At 37.1% G+C, this 27488-nt stretch overlaps 1 protein-coding gene across 2 annotated transcripts in view; it reads left to right on the top strand.

Moving 5' to 3' along the window:
• The window catches only part of INTS13 (integrator complex subunit 13), a 29840-nt gene extending 24242 nt beyond the window's left edge, over positions 1-5598 (top strand). For both annotated transcript variants that reach the window (XM_061125165.1, XM_061125164.1), the window contains exons 14-17: positions 2-232; positions 1713-1852; positions 4347-4482; positions 5263-5598. In XM_061125165.1, coding sequence (XP_060981148.1) covers positions 2-232; positions 1713-1852; positions 4347-4482; positions 5263-5302 — 547 coding nt within the window. In that variant the 3' untranslated portion in view covers positions 5303-5598. The remainder of the gene's footprint in view (position 1; positions 233-1712; positions 1853-4346; positions 4483-5262) is intronic.
• Positions 5599-27488: the final 21890 nt, after the last annotated feature.

Raw genomic sequence — 27488 nt, 5'->3', positions numbered from 1 at the left:
GAGATGAGCAGTACCGTATCATGTGGAATGAATTAGAAACTCTGGTCAGAGCCCATATCAACAATTCGGAGAAACATCAAAGAGTCTTGGAATGTCTAATGGCATGTAGAAGCAAACCCCCAGAAGAAGAAGAACGAAAGAAACGAGGAAGAAAGAGGGAGGACAAAGAGGACAAGTCAGAGAAAGCAGTGAAAGATTATGAACAGGAGAAATCCTGGCAAGATTCCGAGAGGTGATTTGTTGATATTAACATAGTTCGTGGTGGCTTCTATCATATGACATTCTACATGTAACACATTTGAACATTCAGACCTTATTTATAGTAATGTATTTAATGTGTTTATTGACTTTATAGCTGTTATTTTATTATTCTTCAAATCTGGAAGGTCTTTCTTGGCCTTAAAAGAGGTTTTTTTTTTTTTTTTTTTCATTTTTTTGCTATTTAACAGCAAAGGTAGTGTTTAATTCTTCCTAATTAACTTATGAAAATCATAATACATGATTTTTGTTATCAGTAATTGCTTTTATGTGTTATGCGCACTGGCATAAGATCCCTACCCTGGAAGGACAAACAGTGTTTGTAGAGATTGACCAAGTAAGTGAACAGTTTATAACAAAATGTGAAAGATGCTGCTATAAAAATAAGCATAGGAAAAACACTTGAAAGCACAGAAGATCATAGTCCTATTCTGGAAACCTTCCCCATTTGTCAGGTTAAATTTGAAAAAAACAAAAAATAATAAACATTTATAAATAAAAAATATCATGACGTATTAGTTGGATTCATCTTCTGCCTCCTTGCCAGAAATCAGGCAAAGAGCCAGGTAACTATCATAATGGCAATAGTTAAAAGCAAAACTTACATGGAAAATTTCAGACATATGCAGCAGTAGAACAGTCACCTATTATCTGCTTTCAATAGTTAATCAATTTGTAGCAGACCTCATTTCATATATATCCACATCCATTCCCCTCACCATCACCACCCTCTACTTTCCCCATGTGAATATTTTGAAGCTAATACTGAAAAGTGTATTATTTCATTCATAAGTAGGCAGAACACTTTTATTCTCTTTGGCCTTAGAAATTCACTTCTTCCTTAGGGCTGCTGAGTTTCTGACACAAAATTGTCTTGCTTTAAGAAGAGTAGGGAAGAGTATTCTCATTCCGATCCCATTGATCTTCAAGTACATAAAATTCAAGATAAGCTTGGAGTTAAGTTCCTAACTTATGGAACATAAATATATTTTCACAGTACATGAACTAGTGGGAACAAATTCTAGTAGAATTCTTAATCTTAGTTCTAATTTGAAGTAGTGTTTTGTCCATATCTTTAGAAAAATTAAAATTGTGGATTATTTTCCAAAGATCACATTATTTCTGATCTTTTGCATTTTACCTTCTTAAATTCCCCCCTCCCCTTCTTTTTTACAATTTTAGCGTCATTTTACAGCCAACAACATTACTGAATAATGACACTATGATGAAGAAAAAGGAAAAGTTGTATTTATATTCATTAAGTTCTCTTACCTGATTGTAGACTGAGGGTTAGCTTCTGATTTGTTCCTAGACTTATGTTGTGAGAGCAGGTATCTTAATAAGGCTGATTTGCAAAGTCTAGTTTAATTACTGAGCCGTTTAGATTTCTAAGAATGTAAACTTGTAAAGTTTCTTTTTAATGTATAAGTTTTTATTATTTGTCCCTCTGAAAGGTTAAAAGGAATCTTAGAACGTGGGAAAGAAGAGCTGGCTGAAGCTGAGATTATAAAAGATTCACCTGATTCCCCAGAACCTCCAAATAAAAAGCCTCTTGTTGAGATGGATGAAACTCCACCGGTAGAAAAATCAAAAGGTAAGGCAGAACTGTGGTAACTATGTAAAAAGTTTTCCAATTTAGTTCTGTTGTACAGAGTCCTCTATATTTTGTATGAGGAAGAGCTGCTCACGGCTCCTGATGTCACTTCAGTTCAGTTCAGTTACTCAGTCGTGTCCGACTCGTTGCGACCCCATGGACTACAGCACGCCAGGCCTCCCTGTCCATCACCAACTCCCAGAGCTTGCTTAAACTCATGTCCATCAAGTTGGTGATGCCATCCAACCATCTTGTTCTCTGCCCTCCCCTTCTCCTCCTGCCTTCAACCTTTCCCAGCATCAGGGTCTTTTCTAAGGAGTCAGTTCTTCGCATCAGATGGCCCAAGGATTGGAGCTTCAGCTTCAGCATCAGTGCTTCCAGTGAATATTCAGGACTGATCTCCTTTAGGATGGACTGGTTGGATCTCCTTGCTGTCCAAGGGACTCTCAAGAGTCTTCTCCAGCACCACAGTTCAAAAGCATCATTTCTTTGGTGCTCAGCTTTCTTTATAGTCCAACTCTCACATCCATACATGACTACTGGAAGAACCATAGCTTTGACTTGACGGACCTTTGTCAGCAAAGTAATGTCTCTGCTTTTAAATATGCTGTCTAGGTTGGTCATAGCTTTTTATTGTAGGCCTTAGTTATCTTGAAGGTAAACTAAATTCAATTCTTTCAGGGTAAATGGGAAATGGTATGACAGAGGACTGGGTTTTTAACCACTGCACCCTTACTAGTACAGAAAGACCTCAAGGCTGGCTAGGTTACAGTTATTGTTACCTCATCCTACAGAGGTTTGTTTGTTTTTTTATGTACTACTATTGTAGTATATATTGTAATACACCTTAATATTCTCCAGTTCACTAGTTTCTTTGAAATTAAGAGTTAGAAGCAATCTTATCAAATTTGTCTTTCAGGCATTTGCCAGGGTACCTGGAAAATAACATTAAATAAATGTCTCCTGGTAAATTATCCTGTTACTCATATGCCACTGCTGATTAGGATGCAGTTAATTTAGGTTTATTCTAAACAGTGCTTCAACATTGTTTGGAAAATACAACTCTAAAAATTATTAGTAGTAACAAAATGTTGCAGGCAACTGAAACATGTATTAGTAAGAGAATGACTTAAATGATGGTTTGTCCATAGGGTGGAATTTATAAAGCCCTAGAATTACTATTGTCACAAATGTCTACGCTTCCCTCTCACTAATGAATATCATTTCAGATTTTAACTCAGATAACTACTTTTTCAGGAAAGACTTCCCTCACCTCCTTTCACATTATCTGTGTTCTTTTTGATGATTGCCATTCTGACAGTTGTGAGGTGATACCTTATTGTGGTTTTGATTTACCGTTCCCTGATGACTGAGGATATTGAACATCTTTTCGTGTGCCTGTTGGCCATCTGCATTTCCTCTTTGGAAAAATGCATATTCAGGTCTTCTGCCCATTTTTAAATTGGGTTGTTTGTTTTTTTGATGTTGAGTTGTAAGAGCTGTTTATATATTTTGGATATTAACCCCTTATTGGTCATGTCAATTGCAAGTATTATATCCCATTCAGTAGGTTTTCGTTTTATTTTATTGATGGTTTCCTTTGCTGGGCAGAATCTTTTAAGTTTAATTAGGTTCCATTTGTTTATTGTTCCTTTTGCTTTAGGGGACAGATCAGAAAAAAATCATTGCTATGATTTATTTCAAAGAGTATTCTGTCTGTGTTTCCCTCTAGGAGTTTTATGGTTAATGGTCTTACATTTAGGTCTTTAATCCATTTTGAGTTTATTTTTGTATATGGTGTTAGGGAATGTTTTTTGCCTCTTCATATTGTACAGAAAAGAGTTAACTAGAGCAGGCCTGAGGCTGTCATCATTAGAAAAGCCTGCTTGCCTGTTTGGCCCTTGGCTGACATCTGGGAATATGGCTTTTGAAACATTCCCCAAATGATGAAGTTACATCTGAATTAAACACCTGCTTCTCTTCTGGGAGTCTGGGATTTTGGTAGTTGTAGTTAGGAAGAAAATGCATATATGCCCAGCCTCTTTAAAAACTTTGAACTCTTGAATCTTAATTTTCTGTGCTTTTCTGACAGAAATATTGTACACACATGGCTGCATTTTTGCTGCTGGAGGGAGTATGCACTCTGTATGAACCCTCATGGGAAGGAGAGAACATGGAAAGCCTGCAGATGGATTTCTCTAGTCTTTGCCTATTGTGTCTTTCTGCCACACTGGGCTGGCTGTGTGTTCTTACTATGCTGATGTAATGATTCTTAGCTATGACTGTAACTTTAATTTTAGTTACTTGAGTCCTTCTAGCAAATCACTGAACTCTACTAGGTGGTCTTGGAGATCCCTAAACACATACAAATTTTAGAATAAAGGGAAGATGATATTGCTTAAATTCATATAAAGTGAACAAGAACTAGGGGTAAATTTGTAAACTTTGAAGTAATGAATTGTTCTACTTTCTCTTCTTTCAAATATTATACCAGGGCCAGTGTCCTTATTATCATTATGGAGTAATAGAATCAACACTGCCAATTCCAGAAAGCATCAGGAGTTTGCTGGACGTTTGAACTCTGTTAATAACAGAGCTGAGTTATATCAACATCTTAAAGAGGAAAATGGGTTTGTATTAATTATTGTAGAAATTAGTTTTGTTAATTGCCTTATTATAATAAGTTTAAAAAATAAACACTGCCTGTTTTTTGTGTTCAGCAGTTTTGATAATGTTACTTAAAAAAAGGAAAAAAAATTACTTTCTTAAGTTTTTGGTGCTAGTAAGAGACCTGATATTGTTTATTGTAACCATGAATGTTCAGTAAACATCATAGAGGGAAAATCATAAAGAAAACTTAGTGTGTAGCACTGACCCTTGTATAGAATGACAGGGAGAAAATATTTTCCTAGTAAGTAGTACAGTATTAGGAATATTGAGTTTAATTGAATAAATCCAAAATCTACAAATAATTGAAGATTGATTAAGATAAATATAAAATAATTTAAACGGTTATTTTAATTGCTTTTTTAGAAGAAATTCTCTTAAAAATGTATTGATAAAGAAATTTCTTCAGTAGAAAAGGAAATAAATTCTTGTCTAAATGGTAGAGATTTTTTCCTTTAGTTTTACTTTGAGCAGTATAGTGAAAAAAACCAGTGGCTTTTGAAATGAAAGCTTGGGAGTCACATGATCTCTCTGGGCCTCCCTCAGTTTTCACTCATTTGCAAAACAAGGAAGTTTAACCTTCGGGAACCCTCAAGTTAGTCGTTTTCTAAAGTGCTTATATTCTTCTGTTCTGTGACTATATTAGATTTTAATTTCACTTAAAAGTTAGATAAGGAGAAAAAATACGAGTAGTTAATGAATATTTTATTTTACCAGCACTTTTTTTCCCTCCTATTTTTCAGAATGGAAACAACAGAAAATGGAAAAGCCAGCCGGCAGTAAAGAGTGACTTGAGCAATTGAATTTAGTATCCTGCATAGATATTTTGAATGGAATTTGATATAAGAACTTTTACAGCAAGATTGTATAGCTATGTTGCCTGGACTGGTTTTTACATTTTTAAAATATTTCAACTAACTTTATCTTTTTTGTATTAATTGTAAAATTGGCACATATGTCAAAAATATACATTTGTCCTCCCAAATTAAACAAATTTATTTTATGGTAGAGGGTGTCCCCTCTGGAAATGTTTTTTAAAAAATTCTTAGGCTTCTCTTTGCCAAATAAAACTATTAAAATATCTAAACTGCAAAATATCAGAGTGTTCTTTTAAGTAAAAGATTATATTCATATAATGGCTGACAATTTTAAGAAATTTTTAAGAAATTTTAACAATTTGGGTGTTTTATTTACAGTATTTAATATAAAATATTGCCTATGAATCTGCAACATATGCAGTGCTTTTCCAAAAACTACTGCTTTTGTTTGCTTATTTTGTATTTTATTTTAGATTATTTTGTGTGTGTGTGTGTGTGTGTATGTTGCCCATTTAAAATCAGAGTTTTCAGGTAGTTCTCAGTTTGGGGATGTTAACATGTTGGATGATGTTATTTATTCTTTTTCTGCCAAAAACTTACTATTCATTAACTTTTCATATTGAAAAAGAAGCGTGAAGGAGATTGCTTTGTAGACTTCTTTACCCATATTGGATGATGATATAATTTTTTTTTTGCTAAAAACTTACTCATTAACTTTTCATATTGAAAGAGAAGGATGAAGGAGATTGCTTCTGCAGACTTAAAGAAAAGTTACTATGTTGCTTATTTTAATCCCTGAATAGAATCTTGGTTTCCTCCTCTCTCAGAAATGTCACCATTATATGGTATATGTTTGGTGAGTCTTCTTCCTGTGCTGCTTTTGGAAGCTCCTAACATGTTGCAAGAAACATGTTATTTCATTGTTAAATGCCAATTCTAGACTTGTTATTTTTCTTTGAGTTTCTATTAGAGAACAGGAAAAGCTCTTTGTTTAAATATAGAAATTCAATATTTTCTATTTAAAAAAAAATCACTTGTGCTTAAACAAGGGTTCACCAGGATCCCTTGTCAATCCAGTGAAATTTATGATGTTCTCCTTTATCAACTCCTGTGTGATTCTAAGCCATTGCATCTGCCCTCTCCCCTAAGCTAGTGCCATCTTAATTCCTACACTATGTTTAGATACACACCACTCAAGAGCATGCCCAGACCTAATTAGTACCTAGACTTGCAAGATTTCAGGAGTTGTAACCTAGTACTAAATTATTGGATCATATTTACTTGTGGTTGAATTCTGACCGTTTCTCCCTTATCTTTGATACCCACTTGTACCAAGTTGAAGTCCCTAGTTTACTTCTTAATTCAAAAATACTTTGTTTATAACCCATTTGAAAGAGACTCTTTTTTCACTCTCAATTTGTGCTTCTTCCTTTCCCATGTGCTAAGACAATACTCCTTTGTTCACTTATCTACATTTCAGTCTTCATTTTTAAGTATTATTTTTGCATATATATATATATATACATTTGCATATATATGTATTTGCTGTTACTGTGTTCTACCAACTGGGAGGATGTTTCTGTGGCTGCATTTTGAACTACTGTAGGTAGTTTTCTATATTATTCTATATATGGTTGGTGGTTAATATTCTCCAGTAGACACATTCTTATCTAACTAGATGCATTTTGAGCACCTAAAATTGAGCTCCTCTTTCATCTCCCACAGAACATCAGGCTATGTATTATTGGTCTTATCCTGCAATACCTATTACAGCCTTTTGGTGGAAGTGACTGTTTTAGGACAAAAATAGAAGAATGATTGGTGAGTTTTTGGTTCTTCTAAAACAGGATCCATATTGAGGATTTACTAGTCAAGAGAAGTGGACAAAATATAAATTTTAAAAATTATTACCCTTCCAATACTGGAATTTAAGCTTAAATCGAGACTTAATGATCATGGGAATCAAAGTTACCCTAGAGAGAACAAGTACACTTTCAGTTCTAAAGATTTTGATACCAGTATCATTGGAGCAAAAGATGTCCCTTATTTTTGTCCCCTGACTCCCCAGTACCACCAGTGAAAGTTTGACATCCATCCATGGACAAAAGTCCCTTTGAGGGAGCTGTGGAATTCTGCCTCCTATGACAGCCTGAGAAGAGTCTCAGCCACCTGTGTGTTGAGGTAGACTCAGCTGAGACCATGCAGTGGTTCATGAAGAGGCTCCAAACCCTCAGCTACACTCTGGGAACCCCTGGAAATCACTATCTTAGGCAGTCACCCATGTGGAACTCCAAGTTTCTAGGTGAGAATTTTCAGCACACCATTGAGTTAAAAAAAAAAAAAGTACATCTGGAGGTACTGGAGTAGATAAGAGAAACAGCTTGACCTTACCTGCATCACCCTTCCTCCAACATTACACAGCTTAGGGCCAAAAGAGATCTTAGTGTGGAGAAACAGAGTATAAGCACCCAACTTCCCCAGTGGTGTTAACTCTTACAAAAGTTAAAGGACAAGAGTATTAAAAATAACTATAGCTACAATGATTTGTTAATAAATATACACTGTAAAAGATGATTGTGACATCAAAAGCATGAAGAGGGGAATAAGTGTAGAGTTCTTATATGTGATTAAAGTTATCATCAGTGTAATGTAGACTGATATGTGTATATTTTATGTAAAACTCATGGTAACTACAAATATCTACAGTAGATTCACAAGACATAAGGAGCAGGGAATCAAAGCATACCACTTCGGAAAATCATCAATTCACAAAATAAGGTAGCAAGAGAGGAGAAAAGGAACAAGAGAAATACAAAACAGCCAGGAATAAAGATGACATTACCAATCTTTACCTATCAATGAATACTCAAAAAGTAAACAGATTGAATTCTCTAGTTAATTAAAGACATACAGTGACTGGATGGATTTTTTTTAAAAATGTGAGACACAACTGTATACTGCCTGCAAGAGACTCCTTCGGCTTTAAGGACACACATAGGCTCAAAATGAAGAGAGGAAAGCAACATTCCATGCAAGTGAAAACCAAAAGAGCAGGGTAGATATACTTTATATCAGACAAAATAGATGAAAAGCCAAAAATGATGACAAGAGACAGTTATTATATAGTGATGGGTCAATTCACCAAGAAAGTATCAGAATCATATATTCACCCATAATTGAGCACCTTAAGCAAATGTTAACTGCTCTGAAAGGATAAATATTATTGTATTATAACAGTACAATAATAGCAGGGGACTTCAGTACCCTAATTTCAGCAATGAATGAGTAATTCAGATAGAAGACTAATGGTTAAATGAACCGAGCAGTCACACAAAACATTTCATCCAACTGCAACAGAGCACACATTGTCTTCAAGCACACACAGAATATTCTCCAGGATAATTCACATGATAGGTCACAAAGCAAATCTTAGCAAATTTATGAAGAGTGAAATAATACGAAGTATCTTTTATGCCCACAGTGGTATGAAACTGAAAGTTGATAACAGGAGGAAAACTTACAAATTTACAAAAATGTGAAAAATAACACTCTCTTGAATAATCAATAGGTCAAGGAAGAAATCAAGAGAGAAATTTTAAAATATCTTAAAAATGGAAATTCATCATATCAAAACATATAGTATGATGCAAAAGAGAGGCATTTGTAGCGATAAACACCTATATCAGAGAATAAACATCTGAAGTGAACAACCTGACTTTACACCTCATGAAACCTGAAAAAGAAGAAGCAAAGTCCAAAGTATGAAGAAGGAAGGAAATAACAAAGATCAGAGCGTAAATAAATGAAATAGAGTCAGAAAAACAGCAGAAGAAATAAAACTAAGAGCTGGATTTATTGAAAAGATAAAATTGACAAATATCTAACTAGACTAAAGAAAAAAGACTCAAAATGATAAATGGAAGTGGAGACATAACTGATAATACAGAAATAGAAAAGATGTTGAGACTGCCAGGAACAATTCTATGCCAACAAACTCTGTGACACAGGAAAAAAATGAATAAATTCCTAGAAATACACAACCAGACTGAATCATGAAGAAATAGAATATCTGAGCAGGCCAATCATAAGTAAGGAGATTGAATCAGTAATAAAAAAACATACGCCAAAGGATAAGCCCAGGACCAAATGATTTCACTGACAAATTCTACAAAATTGTTAAAGAAGTAATGCCAACGCTTCTCAAACTCTTCCACAAAATAGAAGAGGAAACACTCTCAAACGCATTCTATGAGGCCAGTATTACCCTGATAGCAAATCCAGACAAGAACACTACAAGAAGAGAAACTAGATCTTATGGATATAGATTCAAAAATTTTCAACGAAATGTTAGCCAAACCAAATTCAATGACAAAAAGTGTACATACACCATGATTAAGGGGGACTTAGCAAAGATGGCTCAACATATAAAAATCGGTAAATGTGATGCATCACATTAATCAAATAAAAAAAAATCATAAAATCACCTCAATAGATGCAAAATAGCATTTGATAAAATACAACATTCTTTTATGATAAAGGTACTCAACTAATTGGATATAGAAGTAACATATATCAACATAATAAAGGCCTTATGTAACAAGTTCACAGTTCACAACATACTCATTGATGAATAGTTGAAAACTTTTTCTCTAAGATAGGGAACAAGACTACTCTTATTCAGCATAGTACTGGAAGTCAGAGTAATCAGGCAACAAAAATAAAAAGCATTGAAATTAGAAAACAAGAGGTAAAACTGACTTTGTTTGCAGATGATATAATCTTAAATAGAAAATCCAAAGACTCTACAAAAAAAATAAAAACCCTGATAGAACTAATCAAAAAGTTCAGTAAAGTTGCAGCATAAAACATCAACATACAGAATTAAATTGCATTTATGTACACTAACATTGAAGTATCTGAAAAAGAAATAAAATTTAATTTACCATAGTATCAAAAAGAGTAAAATACTAAAGAACAAATTTTACCAAGAGGTGAAAGGTCTATATACATTGAAAACTATGACTCTGGTGAAAGAAACTGAAGAAGACACAAGCAAATGGAAAGATATTCCATGTTTATGGATCAGAAAAATTAATATGGTTAAAATATCCATACCACCAAAAGCTATCCATAGATTCAGTGCAATCCCTATCAAAATTCTAGTGGCATTTTCACTGAAAAAAAAAATAAAAAAGGCATTTTTTTTAGAACAAGGGTTCAAAAATTTGTATGGAGTCATAAAGGAATACTGAGAAAGAAGAACAAAGGTGGAGGCATCACAGTTGCTGATTTTAAACTATACTACAAAGCTATAGTAATCAAAACAGTATAGTACTGGCATAAAAATACACACATAGACCAGTGGAACAGAGTTGAGAGCCCATAAATAAATTCTCATATGTATGGTCAACTGATATTTGAAAGGGAAGCCAACAATACTCAATAAATGGTGTTGGGAAAACTGGATAACAACATGTGAAACTATATCCCTAACTCACAAAAATTGATTTGAAATGAATTTAAAACTTAAAAATAAGACTTGAAGTCATAAAACTCCTAGAAAAAGATATAGGAGGGAAACTTACTGACAATGATTTTTTGGATATGACACCAAAAGCACAAACAACAAAAGCAAAAATTAACAAGTGGGACTGCCTCAAGCCCGTGGTCGGGAAGATCCTTTGGAGAAGGAAATGGCAACCCACTCCAGGATCCTTGCCTGGAAAATCCCATGGACAGAGGAGCCTGATGGCTACAGTCCATGGGGTCTAAAAGAGTCGGACACAACAGAGCGACTGAGCATAGTACCTCAAGCTAAAGAGCACAGCAAAAGAAACAGTCAATAAAATTCCAAAGCAACCTTTGATATGGGAGAAAATTTTGCTAATTACCTATTTGATAAGGGGTTAATATATAAAGAACTCATACAGCTCAATGGCAGAAGAGGGATTGAGTCAACATTTTTCCAAAGAAGATATACAAATCATCAGTTCAGTCGCTCAGTCGTGTTCAACACTGTGACCCCATGCACTGCAGCAACGCCAGGCCTCCCTGTCCATCACCAACTCCCAGAGTTTGCTCAGCCTCATGTCCATCCAGTCAGTGATGCCATCCAACCATCTCATCCTCTGTCGTCCCCTTCTCCTCCTGCCTTCAATCTTTCCCAGCATCAGGGTCTTTTCAATTGAGTCAGTTCTTCCCATCGGGTGGTCAAAGGATTAGAGTTTCAGCTTCAGCATCAGTTCTTCTGATGAATATTCAGGGCTGCTGTCCTTTAGGATAGACTGGTTGGATCTCCTTGCAGACCAAAGGACTCTCAAGAGTCTTCTCCAATACCACAGTTCAAAAGCATCAGTTCTTCAGTGCTCAGCTTTCTTTATGGTCCAACTCTCACATCCATACATGACTACTGGAAAAACCATAGCTTTGACTAGATGGACCTTTGTTAGTAAAGTTGTGTCTCTGCTTTTTAATATGCTGTCTGAATTTGTCATCGCTTTTCTTGCAAGGAGCAAGTGTCTTTTAATTTCATGGCTGCAATCACCATCTGCAGTGATTTTGGAGCCCAAGAAAATAAAGACTGTCACTGTTACCTTGTTTCCCCATCTATTTGCCATGAAGAGATTGGACTGGATGCCATGATCTTAGTTTTTAAATGTTGAGTTTTAAGCCAGCTTTTTCATTCTCCTCTTTCACTTTGATCAAGAGGCTCTTCAGTTCCTCTTTGCTTTCTGCCACAAGGGTGATGTCATCTGCATATCTGAGGTTATTGATATTTCTGCTGGCAACCTTGATTCCTGCTTGTGCTTCATCCAGCCTGGCATTTCACATGATGTACTCTGCACAGAAGTTAAACAAACAGGGTGACGATATACAGACTTGATGTACTCCTTTTCCAATTTGGAACCAGTCCATTGTTCCATGTCTAGTTCTAACTGACGCATTTTGACCTGAATATAGATATCTCAGCAGGCAGGTCAGGTGGTCTGGTATTCCCATCTCTTGAAGAATTTCCCACAGTTTGTTGTGATCCACACAGTCAAAGGCTTTGGCATAGTCAATAAAGCAGAAGGGCTTCCCTGGTGTCTCAGAGGTTAAAGCCTCTGCCTTCAATGCAGGAGACCTGGGTTTGATCCCTGGGTCAGGAAGATCCCCTAGAGAAGGAAATGGCAACCCACTCCAGTATTCTTGCCTGGAGAATCCCATGGATGGAGGAACCCGGTGGGCTACAGTCTACAGGGTCACAAAAAGTTGGACATGACTAAGCGACTTAAGATGTTTTTTCTGGAACTCTCTTGCTTTTTTGATGATTCAACAGAGGTTGGCGATTTGATTTCTGGTTCCTCTGCCTTTTCTAAATCCAGCTTGAACATCTGGAAGTTCATGGTTCACATACTGTTGAAGCCTCTCTTGGAGAATTTTGAGCATTACTTTGCTAACATGTGAGATGAGGGCAATTGTGCTGTAGTTTGAACATTCTTTGGCATTGCCTTTCTTTGGGAATGGAATGAAAACTGACCTTTTCCAGCCCTGTGGCCACTGCTGAGTTTTCCAGATTTGCTGGCATATTGAGTGCAACACTTTCATAGCATCATCATTTAGAATTTGAAATAGCTTAACTGGAATTCCATCACCTCCACTAGCTTTGTTTGTAGTGATGCTTCCTAAGGCCCACTTGACTTTGCATTCCAGGATCTCTGGCTCTAGGTGAGTGATCACACCATCATGTTTATCTGGGTCATGAAGATCTTTTTTGTATAGTTCTGTGTATTCTTGCCACCTTTTTTTAATATGTTCTGCTTCTGTTAGGTCCATACTGTTTTTGTCCTTTATTGTGCCCATCGTTGCGTTGATCACTGAGGAAGGCTTTCTTTTCTCTCCATGCTATTCTTTGGAACTCTTCAGGCAGATTGGTATATCTTTCCTTTCCTCCTTTGCCTTTAGCTTCTCTTCTTTTCTCAGCTGTTTGTAAGGCCGCCTCAGACAACCATTTTGCCTTTTTGTATTTGTTTTTCTTGGGGATGTTCTTGATCACTGCATCCTGTACAGTGTCATGAACCTCTGTCCATAGTTCTTCAGGCACTCTGTCAGAACTAATCTCTTGAATCTATTTGTCATTTCTACTGTATAATCATAAGGGATTTTATTTAGGTCATACCTGAATGGTCTAGTGGTTTTCCCTACTTTCTTCAATTTAAGTCTGAATTTGGCAATAAGGAGTTCATGATCTGAGCCATAGCAAGGTCCTTGTCTTGTTTTTGCTGACTGTATAAAGCTTCTCCATTTTCAGCTACAAATAATATAATCAATCTGATTTCGGTATTGACCATCTGTTGATGTCCATGTGTAGAGTCCTCTCTTGTGTTGTTGGAAGAGGGTGTTCATTATGACCAGTGCGTTCTTTTGGCAAAACTCTGTTAGCCTTTGCTCTGCTTCATTTTGTACTCCAAGGCCAAACTTGCCTTTTACTCCAGGTACCTCTTGACTTCCTACTTTTGCATTTCAACCCCCTGTGATGAAAAGAACATCTTTTTTTGATGTTAGTTCTAGAAGGTCTTTTAGGTCTCCATAGAACCGTTCAACTTCAGCTTCTTAAGCATTAGTGGTTGGGGCATAGACTTGGATTACTATGATATTGAACAGTTTGCCTTGGAAATGAATGGAGATCATTCTGTCATTTTTGAGATTGCACCCAAGTACTGCATTTTGGACTCTTTTGTTGACTATGAGGGCTACTCCATTTCTTCTAAGGGTTTCTTGCCCACTGTAATAGATATAATGGTCATCTGAGTTAAATTCACCCATTCCAGTCCATTTTTGGAGAAGACAGTGGCACCCTGCTCCAGTACTCTTGCCTGGAAAATCCCATGGACGGGAAAGCCTGGTGGGCTGCCGTCTATAGGGTCACACAGAGTCAGACACGACTGAAGCGATTTAGCAGCAGCAGCAGTCCATTTAAGTTCATTGACCCCTAAAATGTCAATGTTCAGTCTTGCTATCTTTGTTGGACTACTTTCAATTTATCTTGATTCATGGACCTAACATTCCAGGTTCCTATGCAATATTTTTCTTTGTAACACCGGACTTTCATCACCAGTCACATCCACAACTGGGCACTGTTTTTGCTTTGGCTCCATCCCTTCATTCTTTCTGGAGTTATTACTCCACTCTTTTCCAGTAGCATATTGGGCACCACTGACCTGGGGAGTTCATCTTTCAGTGTCCTATTTTTTTGCCTTTTCATACTGTTCATGAGGTTCTCAAGGGTAGAATACTGAAGTGGTTTGTTATTCCCTTCTCCAATGAACCATGTTTTGTCAGAACTCTCCACCAAGACCCATCTGTCTTGGGTGGCTCTAGATGGCATGGCTCATAGTTTCATTGAGTTAGACAAGGCTATGGTCAATGTGATCAGTTTGGTTAGTTTTCTCTGATTGTCCAATAAGATGGCAGAGTAAAAGGACGTGCACTCACCTTCTCCTGCAAGAACTGCAAAATTGCAAATCACTGTGAGTGTCTATGAGTCTACAGTGGAGATGTGGGTCGACAGTATACAAATCATATTGTATCGTAAAATTTTCACAATCCTGTGATAATTGCATGGTCTGTTTGATGAACTATTACAGTCACAAATAGTGTGATATTTTACTCCAAAAATTTCATGTTTATATGAATATTGTTCAAAATCACTGTGTGGACATGTGCAAACCTCATTAATGCATATACTTGTTAATATGTGGATTGACACTTGTATATCATGCAAGAAGAATAAGACCGAAAAACACACAGCATACTTTTAGAGGAAAGTTGCCAGTTGTTTGAATTCTTGAATACTGCTCCTGTATTCCTGACTTTAGAGTACTAAGTGCCCTTAGTTGAGGGCAAAACAATCTACAGTAGCATTGTTTTATGAGGCACTGTGTTATTTGCTTTGTTATTTCTGTAACACTTCAATTAAAGTCACCAGCACAATTGCACATGTGTGGAGAACAAAAGTGTCCAATGTTAACTTTGTTATGAAGGTATTGCTAATGTGAGCAAATCTAGAAATGTCCATATTATTGTAAAGATTTGAAGCACTAGACTTAATTCTGAGAACTCTGAATTTATTCTTATTAGGTTTCATTTCATTGAGATATTTTTCCGTTATTAAAGTGAACATATTAGATTGAACCATATAAAATTGTCATTTTTAAAGTAAAAACAAAATTGAATATTGGCCATTTCCTGTGGTTTGATTTATAGATCTGTTTTTATATTCTGACCAAATATTCGGTAGAAATAAATTTAGTAGCTTGTGCATATTGAAAGAAGTTCCTCCTAGTGAAAGGTGCAAACTTAATTTTGTGTCTTATTTGTAACATTTTAAATTAATTCCACCACTGCCCTGAATCAATTTAAAATTAAAAGCTTCCAAGGACCTATGGCTTATTCATGATGATGTTTGGTTAAAACCAATGTAATACTGTAAAGTAATTATCCTTCAATTAAAAATAAATAAAATTTTTAAGAAGCTTCAAACGAGAAGAGCATTTGAATTTAAATGCCCCTGTAATTTCTTTCTTAGTAAGGAATGGAGTAATACTCAACTATTTAGATTTGAACATTAAAAGAAGAGAGAAATATTATCCTATTTAAAAGCAGACATCACATTAAATTTATGTACTTACCAAGTTCAAGAACAGCCCTTCAGCATACGTTTTAAGTGTTAGAAGAGAAGGGGAAAATAAAGGTCAAAGAGGTCAGAATAAAAAGGTGCCACAAGAGTTGCAGAGAGTTCAGAAGACTGAAGATTTAGACAAGGCCAACCAAAAGATATGCCAACCAAGATGCTGGCAGTTACTTCCAAAAGGCCATTTCCATGGAGTGGTGGGAGTAGAAACTAAACTATAGTGATTAAAATGTTACTTGAATGAAGTTATAAGGGGAGGATATGAATCAGCTCTTTCAGAAGTGTGGTGGCCAAAGTGCTCTTGCCAGGTATGGTAGCTCAATAAGAGAATAGAACTGAGGGAAGTTTTGTTGTTATTTTTTGGTAGTCTTTAAAAGAAAAAATCAATATCATGTGCTTGTTTGTGAACTGAGGTTAAAAATACAAAGGAGTCATTTTAACAGTATTCTTCCAATCCATGAGCATGGTATGTCTATCTGTGTCATCTTCAATTTCTTTCATTAGTGTCATAATTATCTGAGTACAGGTGTTTTACCTCCTTAGTTAGATTTATTGACAGGTTTTGGATTTGGGTTTTTTTGCTTTTTTTGTTTTTGGTCTGTTCCGTATAGCTTGCAGGATCTCAGTTTCTGGACCAGGGACTGAAGCCAGGCCCCGACACTGAAAGTGGTATATCCTAATCACTAGATCACCGGAACTCCCAATTCTCAGGTATTTAATTCTTTTCATTGTTATTGTAAATGGGATTGCTTTCTTAATTTCTCTTTCTGATAGCTCATTGTTAGAATATAAAAATGCATCATATTTCTGTAAATCAGTTTTGTATCCTGCATTCATTGATAAGTTCTACTAGCTATTATGTTGACATCTTAAATATCTTGTATGTAAAGTGTTATGTCAATGGCAGACAGTGACAGTTTTATGTCTTCCTTTCCAATTTGGATGCTGTATTTCTTTAGTTGTCTGATTGCTATGGCTAGGACTTTCAATACTATGTTGAACTAAATGTTGAGAGTGGGCATCCTTATCTTGTTCTTGATCTTAGAAGAAATGCTTTAAGCTGTTCATCACTGAGTATGATATTAAGCATGGGTTTGTCATCAATGGTTCTTATTATGTTGGGGGAGGCTCCCTCTATTGGGCCCTCATGGCTCAGATGGTAAGGAATCTGCCTGCAATGCAAGAGTCCCAATCCCTGGGTTGGGAAGATCCCCTGGAGAAGAGAATGGCTACCCACTCTAGTACTCTTGCCTGGAGAATCCCATGGACAGAGGAGCCTGGTGGGCTACAGTCCACGGGATCTCAGAGTCAGACACAACTGAGCAACTTCTACTCCACTTTCAGGTTCCCTCTATGTCCACATCCTGGAGAGTTTTTAATCATAATGGATATTTAATTTTGTCAAAATCTTTTTCTTCGTCTATTAAGATGATCATATGATTTTTATTCTTCAGTTTATTAATGTGGCATATCACACTGATTGATTTGCAGATATTGAACAATCCCTGCATCTCTGGGATAAATCCCAATTGATCAAGATGTATGATCCTTTTTAATGTATTGTTGAATTCAGTTTGCTAATATCTTGTTGAGGATTTTTGCATCTATGTCCATCAGTGATAATGACTTATAATTTTCTTTTAGTGTGTATATCTTTGTCTCGTTTGGGTATCAGGGTGATGCTGGCCTGGTAGAATGACTTTGAACGCATTCCTTTCCATGAAATTTTTTGAAATAGTTTGGGGGCTCCCCTTGTAGCTAACTTGGTAAAGAATCAGCCTGCAGTGCAGGAGACCCAGGTTTGATCCCTGGGTCAGGAAGATCCCCTGGAGAAGGAAATGGCAACCCACTCCAGTATTCTTGCCTGGAAAATCCCATGGACAGAGGAGCCTGGTGGGCTGCAGTCCATCGGGTGCAAAGAGTCAGGCACGACTGAGTGACTAAGACTTACACCTACACTTTGAGAAGGATAGGTGTTAACGCTTCTCTAAATGCATCGTAGAATTCACCTGTGAAGCCATCTGGCCTAGGACTTTTGTTTGTTAGGAGTTTTAAAATTACTGACTCAACTTCATTACTGATAAGTGTTTCATTCATATTTTCTATTTCCTCCTGATTCAGTCTTGGGGAAAGAATTAGTATTGTTAAAAATAACCATACTACCCAGGACAATCTACAGATTCAATGCCATCCCTATCAAAATATCAATAGCATTTCTCACAGAACTAGAACAAATAATTCTAAAATTTGTATGGAAGCACAACAGATCTTGATAGCCAGGACAATCTTAAGAAGAAGAATGAAACAGATGTATCACCTCCTTGATTTAAAACTATACTACAAAGCTATAATCATCAAACAGCATGGTACTGGCACAAAAACAGACACTCAGATCAATGGAACAGAATAGAGAGCCCAGAAACGAAATCACACTTACATGGGCAATTGATCTACAACAAAGGAGGTGAGGATATACAATAGGGAAAATACAGCCTCTTCAATAAATAGTTTTGGGAAAACTGAACAGCTACATTCAGAAGAATCAAACTGGACTACTTTCTCACACCATATACAAAAATCAACCTAAAATGAATTAAAGACTCTTTAAGACTTGAAGCCATAAAACTTATAGAAGGAAATACTGGCAATATGTTCTTTGTCTTCAGTCTTAGCAATTTTTTTTGGATATGTTTCCTTACACAGAACCACAAAAGTAAAAATAGACAAATTAAACTATATCAAACTAAAAGGCTTTAGCACAGCAAAAGAAACCAACAACCAAGTGAAAAGGCCACCTACTGAATGAGACAAGATATTTCCAAATGATAAATCTGGAAAAGAGTTAATATTTAAAACATACAAACAACTTATACAACTCAACATTCAAAAGCCAAACACTCCAATTTTAAAAATGAGCAGAGGCCCTGAATAGACAGTTTTCCAAAGCAGACATATAGATGGTGAACAGACACATGAAAAGACATTCAACACCACTAATCATCAGGTAAATGCAAATCAAAACCACAAGATATCATCTCACACCTGTCAGAAGGGTATTATCAAAACATCAACAAGTAACCAGTGTTGGCAAGCAGTGGAGAAAAGCAGCCCTGTGCACTGTGGTGAGACTGTAGATTGGTGCAGACGCTGTGGAAAATAGTATGGAGATTCCTCAAAAAACTACAAATATGATCCAGCACTTTTACTTCTTTGCATTTATCCAAAGAAATTGAAAACGCTAGTTAGAAAAGATACATGCACCCCATGTTCATCGCAGAATTATTTTCAATAGCCAAGATATGGAAGCCACCTAAGTAACCATAGTCAATGAATGGATAAAGAATATGTGGTTGTTGTTGTTCAGTTGCTAAGCCATGTTCCAACTCTTTGTGACCGCATGGATTTCACCATGCCAGGCTTAGAAAATTGGGCTTCCCTGGTGGCTCAGATGGTAAAGAATTGCTCAGCTGTAATAATGAAATGTTGCCACTTGGGACAACATGGATGGACCTTGAGGGTATTACACTAAGTGAAATGAAGTCTGACAGAGACAAATACTGCACAGTCTCACTTATATGGAGAATCTAAAAACAAAACAGATGAGCAACCGTAATCAAACAGAAAGAGTTATAGATTCAGAGAACAAGCAGGTGGCTGCTGGAAGGAGGTGGGTCCGGGGAGGACAGAGATAGGTAACATAGATTAAGAAGTACAGTCTTTCAGTTCCAATACAATGAGCAAAGGGTATGAAATGCACAGTGTCAGGAACGTAGTCAATAACTATGTGATATCTTTGTATGGTGACAGATGACAATATCATGGTGGCCTTTTGAAATGTACAGAAATACTGAATCACTATGTTGTGCACGAAGAGCTAATATAGAATTGTAGGCCAATTATACTTCATAAACAAACTAATAAACAAATAGGAAAAGAGACTAGATTTGTAGCTACCAGAGGGGGAAATAAATGAAGGTGGTCAAAAGGTACAAACTTCCAGTTGTAAGATAAGTAACAAGTACCAGGGATTTAAGGTACAATATGATAAAAATAATTAACACTGCCATACATAATAAATGAAAGTTATTAAGAGAATTAATCTTGAGTTCTCATAACAACAAATATTTTTTCTCTTTATTGTGATGTATCTACAGGAGATGATGAATGTTCTCTAAATCTATCATGGTAAATCATTTAATGATTACATGTAAATGAAATCATTGCTTAAAACGTGCTATATGTCAACTCAGCACTTTTATTTCTATTTCAATGAAACTTGAAAAAAATTAAAAAATACAGTGGAGAGGTAAGCATTTAATAATTCTTTCCTATTCATAGTCAAATCTTAACCTACTGCAGAATTTATTATTTATAGCTAAACTATGCCATCATGCTGAGGTTGTAATGAATGTCTTGTGTTGGCAGTTTATAGCATTTTGTACACTGGGAACTGCTGTTTCCAGTGATGCAATTACTTTCCATAATGGATGAGTCTAGATGATTTGTTTAAGATAGTGGTGGCCTGGATGACATAAATTTATAATTGATCATCAGGCTTCTAAGGAGAGGTAAGTAATTAGAATTAATTGGTAGTATGTTAGTACAATTAACGCAGAGGATGAAGTATTTATTTCTTTTATTGTTCATTTTACCTGCTTTCTAGATCAGTCATTCCTGTTTGTCACACAGTTGTTGACACATCTGGCTTTCTGACGGTATCACTCCCTTCCTCTCTGGCTAATGAGAGCCACTTCATTATGAAAGCTGGTGTTTTGGAGGCTGGAAGACTGCCCACTCTTGTGTTTGTGGCAGACTGCATTTTCTCTGTAAGGTTAATGTTGAGAGGCAATGGTGCCTCTCTCCATAATCCAGGTGAGGGTGGAACTTCACATTCCAGGATAGGGGGCTTTCTCAGCCTAAGAACATACATTTCTTGGTCTGAATTACTTATTAAGTTTCTCCTTTGAAACATCAGGGACTGAAGAATAAGAAAAGTCATAGTTTCTACAGAAATAGTGAGCAACACCTGCCACGTCTGCCACAGTCAGTATACACATACTTACTAACAAAGCCAAAGGCAAATTTTTAATCTAGGGGCTATTTTCTGTGTTAGATGAGGTAAGATGACTGTTCTCAATTAACACACCATTGTCTGGCTCCAGAATAAGGCAAATTCCACTATATGTGACATTTTCAATTGTACCAATTTTATATTCTGGGGACATAGCAGATGGAAAGTTTGGGTGGACATTTCCATCAGACCTCCTTAGTTTAAACATCATTTCCTGAATTTTTCTGTTAGGACACCTTTTCAGAGAACTGCCATTGACTACACATAAGGTTCTGTTATACCAGCATATAATAGTAGATCCTGGTCTCAGGGTGGTTGATACAATTTGTTCAGTGCTGCTGGAGTTTAGGCAGTCAGTGAGTTCAGCAAAAAACAAACCAATTAAATTGCAGCCAGCTTTCGGGACCCAAAGGATAATCATTTACTGATCTCATTGCAAGTGCCAACGAGTTGAGCTCCTGTCTTCCTGATCATAAAAAGTGTAAGGGGGAATTGGGAAATAGGGTCTGTGCCTGACAGTTGCTGTTATCAACTGAACTGGATTAACAACTGTTGGAAACATGTTGGGTTGACTCAGAAGGAACAAGCAAGAAACAAATGTCAACAAATACCATTTTTATTTAACTATTTAACATTGTCTTGATGGTTGACTTATTTCTCCCTATATTCCCTTTTGGAGCTAATGCATGTGCGCGTGTGCGTGCGTGTGTGTGTGTGTACACATGATCACTTGTGTTCTACTCTCTTTGACCCCATGGACCGTAGCCTGCCAGGCCCTCTGTCTATGGAATTTTCCAGGTAAGAATACTGGAGTGGGTTACCATTTCCTCCTCCAGGGGATCTTCCCAACCCAGGGATTGAACCTGTATCTCTTGTGTCTCCTGCATTGACAGGTGGATTCTTTACCACTAGCGCTACCTGGTAGGAAAGCGCATGTATCCTGTATGTAGGTACCACTTAGCAGCTCCAGGAAGGAGTGAAAGGGTCTGACTTCTTCCATCATCTGTTTTCAGCCTTCCTCCTTCATTCATCCATCATAAGCTGTCTACTCTTTCTTTTCTGTTTTCTTTCTCCCACTTCTGTCTCCCTCTCCTCTGCTTTTCTTCATTTTCTCCCTTATAAACAATTGTTAGATTTCACATTACAGCCTTGATGCTGCTTATTATATTTATGGAGTTTGTTAGTTTCTAAATTTCCTAATCTTCTCAGTCTTTTTATAGTATGGAAGAACACCTTGAGATTAGCTCATTAATAGTATCGAATTACTAAGTCTGGGTTGGAGGGCTTCAGAAACACAGTAATTTGGCAGTTGGTTCAAATTTCTAAACTGATTGTGTGTGTGTGTGTGTGTGTGTGTGTGTGTGTGTGTGTGTGATTTAAAAGCTCAACAGGGACATTTTTTTAAGTTTTAAGGGTATAAGGGACTTCCCTGGTGGTTCAGTGGTTAAGACTCCACATTCCCAATGCAGGGGGCCAGGGCTTGACCCCTGGTTAGGGAACTAGATCCCACATGCTGCTAAACAAGAGCCCTCAGGCCCCAACTTGGAGAAGGCAATGGCAACCCACTCCAGTACTCTTGCCTGGAGAATCCCAAGGACAGAGGAGCCTGGTAGGCTGCAGTCCATGGGGTCGTAAAGAGTTGGACACGACTGAGCAACTTTACTTTCACTTTTCACTTTCATGCATTGGAGAAGGAAATGGCAACCCACTCCAGTGTTCTTGCCTGGAGAATCCTAGGGACGGGGGAGCCTGGTGGGCTGCCGTCTTTGGGGTCGCACAGAGTCAGACACGACTGAAGCGACTTAGCAGCAGCAGTAGCAGCAGGCCCCAACTAAAAATCTCACATGCCGCATTGAAGATCAAAGATCCTGTGTGCTACAACCAAAACTGGTGCAGCCAAAACAGAAAATATTAGAAAATAAAGTTCAGGATATGAAAGTTGTATAATTGAACAGAAACACAGTAATAACTAGTATTCTAATTTCAATGAATACATTTAAATCTCACAGAAGCTAGAAAACAATTTAAGTTTTGCACAGCAAAGTTTGGTGTTGTTGGGGAAAGAAGATGAGGTGACTGATTATTGCAAAAATGGAAATATGCTGCAATATAACAAAGGCAGGTGGCTTTAGATATTGCGAGTTGCACTAAGTTGGAAAGAAGAGTGTCATACTAGGGAAAAAACAATGAATCCAGAAGACAGAATGGGGCAACTACTTGATGAAGAGAAACACTATGTTGAAGTGAGATCTGAGCACTGTTGCATATTTCATGGGACAGCCTAGCAGTATATGTTCTAACTACCAGGGAGATAAGTTCCAAACAGGCTCATGTTCCATCAGCTTTCCCTCCTTGGCGATAGAATTGCTTACTTTAGGGTGACATGTCCTCAGGTTTCTGAGTTTCAGAATGGAGAGCAAATATTTTCAGCATCTTTGTTGCAAGAAGCAATTCATATTGAGTGAGAGACAAACTGGTTGTATTTTGTCTCAATGAAGTCTCTGAAAACTCTGGAGTGAATCCAAATAAAATGGTCAGCATCAATTTAAATTAAATGTTTAATTCAAACATAGGAATTCTCCCAGAATTCAAAATCACACATGAAATTTTCCATGAAGTTATCATACAAATATGCTTCAATATGAAACAAGTTCTAAGAAAATCACTCTGATATAGTTACCTAGTTCAGAAAAGAAAAGATGGGCAGAGATGATAACAGGTTACATTTAAAGAACATTCATCCAATGCCAGGCACTGTGCTAAGTGTATATTTCATTTTATCTTCACAACAAATATGTGGGGATAATATATTATCCCCAATTATTGAGGATAATAATTATCCTCAATTTATAAATGATGAAAATGAAATAATAAAATTAAGTAGCTCCTCAAGGTCACACAAATACTATATTATAGAACTAGATTTCAAATCCTTGTCTGACTGTAGATACTGGATTTTTAATCAGTCCTGCCTGTGTTTAGAGTATATGATGAGAGAGAAGATGGTCTTAAATTTACCAGTAGAAATTAAATTTTTTAGCAAGCCTTTTTCTAATGATGAGGAGCCAAAAGGTTGCAACAGATGATTAGTGTCTTTCTGAGATAATTTAAGAATGATAATAACTAGACAGCATGGTCTAAGTGACGGCTTAAAGTTCCTTCTAGTTTTGTGAATCTTTGGTATATCTGAATTGTATTTAATGTGTAGAGGGTAGATAATGGATACCATATCTTTTTTAAAACTTTATGTATTTTTTAATTGAAGGATAATTGCTTTACAGAATTTTGTTGTTTTCTGTCAAACCTCAACATGAATCAGCCATAGTGGATACTGTATTTTGTTGAATTTTCTTACGTAATATTTTATTACAAGTTTTTCCTCCTGAAAATCATTATGCTCCTTGTAGAAATATTGGAAAATACAGAAACTATAAAGAGAAGAAAATCAAAAACTTATAATGACACCACAGTAGACATCAGGCACTATATTTGAATCTTAACACTCTATTTTAATCTGAATATTTTAACCAACATTAGTTGGTTACTACCTGTTAGTATAAAGATTCACTGAAAAATATAGCAAATAGAAAACTAAGCAACTATCACAATCTTACCTTGCACGTTAACATCAGAAACAGTCCTATAACTTGTCAATAAGTTTTGGGAAGTATGTGAGTGACTTATCACCATTTCAGTAGAGTCCAGGTTAAACATTATGTTGCCTGCTGAGGTCTGGCTAGTTCTGGAGAATCTGCCAAAAACTAAATGTTCTATGCCTGAATACCAGTTGCTAGGAAAATGCAGTACAGTCTTTGAGTCCATACTTTCGTGGTAACAAATGCATTTGCAAATTTGGGCAACTCAGAAAGGGATTAAGCTGATAAATGCATTAATGATGAGATCTCCTTAGAAGAAGATCAGTTCTCATAATCACATCAGATGATGAGTCTTCTTCTAATTGGTTGTTGGTGAAACAAGCAGTTTGCCACAGCTATAGAGTTGAGTCAAATGTACTATTCCATACAAATTTTGTATTTACATTCATGCTAAGAGGTGAAAGTGTCTCTGCAGGAGTGGAGAGTGAAGGATTCTTCTGAAAAACTTCAGGAGTCTCAGAGACATGACTATGGTCATGAAGATGCTCCTGTCCCAGCTGGCTTGACCAGAGCAACTACCTAAACTCAAGGGGAAGATGGGAGGCTGCCAATGTCTCCCTTGCTGATGCTGAAGGTATCAGGAGGCTGTTAGGTGATTGTACAAAGCTTTCCAGGTAGACTGGGTCAAAGCCACTCCATCTGCAGAGCAATGTTGTCATTGAAGATAGTCCCTCGGAAGGTGTGGCTGTATCCGACATTACTTCCTCTGAGATGGAGGACCCAGGAGGATGAGAGTACTGGGATGAGGCAAGCAGGGCTCTTGAATACCAAGCTTGACTGACTCTGAGACAATGTCAGATAAAACAGGATGCCTTTGTATTTTTGTCCTGTGGATCAAGCTGTGCCCCTTTATTCCCCATTCTATTGAGTCTAGTTTTCCTAGTAACATTGATATGGTAGTTCTACTTTCAAGGAAGTCGAAATCTGTGAATGAAGTAGCTGTTGATACCATAGAAGGAATGACCTCAGGCAAAGCAAAACAATATTCAAGGTTTGTTGCCAAGGAGAATTCTCTTTAATGAATTCTGTGTTGCTACTGTATGCAGCAGCCTGTTGTCTTTGCATACCTTGGAGAACCTGGAATAAAGTCAGGGTTGAGGATAGGAGTGATCTGTCTTAAGCGATCAAATAAGCCAGAAATTGATGAGGCCTCATCTTTAGGGGACTTCCCCAGTGGCGAAGTGGTAAAGAATCTACCTGCCAATGCAGAAGATGCAAGAGATGCAGTTGGATCCCTGGGTCATGAAGATCCCCTGGAGGAGGAAATAGCAACCTGCTCCAGTAGTCTTGCCTGGAAAATTCCATGAAGAGAGGAAACTGGAGGACTAGAGTCCACGGGGTCACAAAGAGTCGGGCACGAATATGCAACTGAGCAGGCACAGACACATCTTTAGGGATCCAAAGTGTCACTAAGTAGATAATGAAACAGAGAAGGGTTTGTTTGGTTTTCTTCTTATTTCATTTGGCCCCACTGTTGTCACTGGGACAGTCTCTAACTGTCTGGGTCGTCTTCTCTGAGGTTTTTGAGGTAATCTCCAACCTGTAACCTTATATCCTAAAATCTGGACAGGACACTTAGAGGAAGCATGCTGTTGAAAAACTTGCATTAATTCTGGCAGTGTTGTAGAAACCTCATGGTCCATAGGCCAGAGGAATTGAACAGAGGGGCCTTGTAAAGGAATGACGTACCTGGGGTCTGCAGCCAACACTGGAAGGTTCCAGAGGTGCTTGTTTATCTTGCTTCTGAAGGAGTTCATAGTCACTCAGGACGGATCCAAGTGGAAATAGTCTGCCAGTGTGTGTACCAAAAAGAGACGGTTTCCAACACCAAGAGTTTCAGTAGCTGCTTTAACAGTGATTTCAGCTACATTGGTAGAAAACTTTGAGCCTCTTTGGACCCTAACAATGAAAATTTAAAAGAACAACACAGAGTGGATTATTGCCTTATTAACAACCCCTTCGGAGTGTACTTAGAGATATGGGCTTCCCAGGTGGCGCTAGTGGTAAAGAACCCGCCTGCCAAGGCAGGAGACCTGGGTTTGATCCCTCGGTCTGGAAGATTCCCTGGAGGAGTGTATATAATATTCTCACATGGTTTATTGCTACGTCCAATAACTAGGAGAGGATGAAGGACAATTATTATAATCCCTAATATATAGTTGAGGCTTCCCTCATAGCTCGGTCGGTAAAGAATCTGCCTGCAGTGCAGAAGACCTGGGTTCGAGTCCTGGGTTGGGAAGATACCCTGGAGAAGGAAATGGCAACCCACTCCAGTATTCTTGTCTGGAAAATCCCATGGATAGAGGAGCCTGGCAGGCTACAGTCCATGGAGTCACAAGAGTTGGACATGACTTAGTGACTAAACCACCAATATATAGTTGAAGAAACTGAGGTTCAAAGAGCTAAGTAAAATGTCCAAAGGAACAGAGTAAGTACCTGATCCAAACCCAGATGTTTGATGACTTCAAGTCAGAAGATAAGAATTTCAGTGGGGAAGTCATTTTGGAGTTTGAAAGTTTTGAGTTATTTGACTGATCTGAGTTTCAGTTTCTTCAAATAGAAAATGGGTATAGTAATGTCTCTTTCAGAGATTTGTGTGTGTGTGTGTTATGTGGGTCATTTTTAAAGCCTTCACTGAATTTGTTACAATACTGTCTCTGTTTTATGTTTTGCCTTTTTGTCCTCAAGGCATGTGGGATCTTAGTCCCTGACCAAGGATCGAACCCGTATCCCCTGCATTGGAAGGCAAAGT

The sequence above is a fragment of the Dama dama genome, chromosome 22 (assembly GCF_033118175.1).
Source record: "Dama dama isolate Ldn47 chromosome 22, ASM3311817v1, whole genome shotgun sequence".
NCBI classification, from domain to species: Eukaryota; Metazoa; Chordata; class Mammalia; order Artiodactyla; family Cervidae; genus Dama; species Dama dama.
This window is presented reverse-complemented; position numbering and strand designations above follow the sequence as displayed.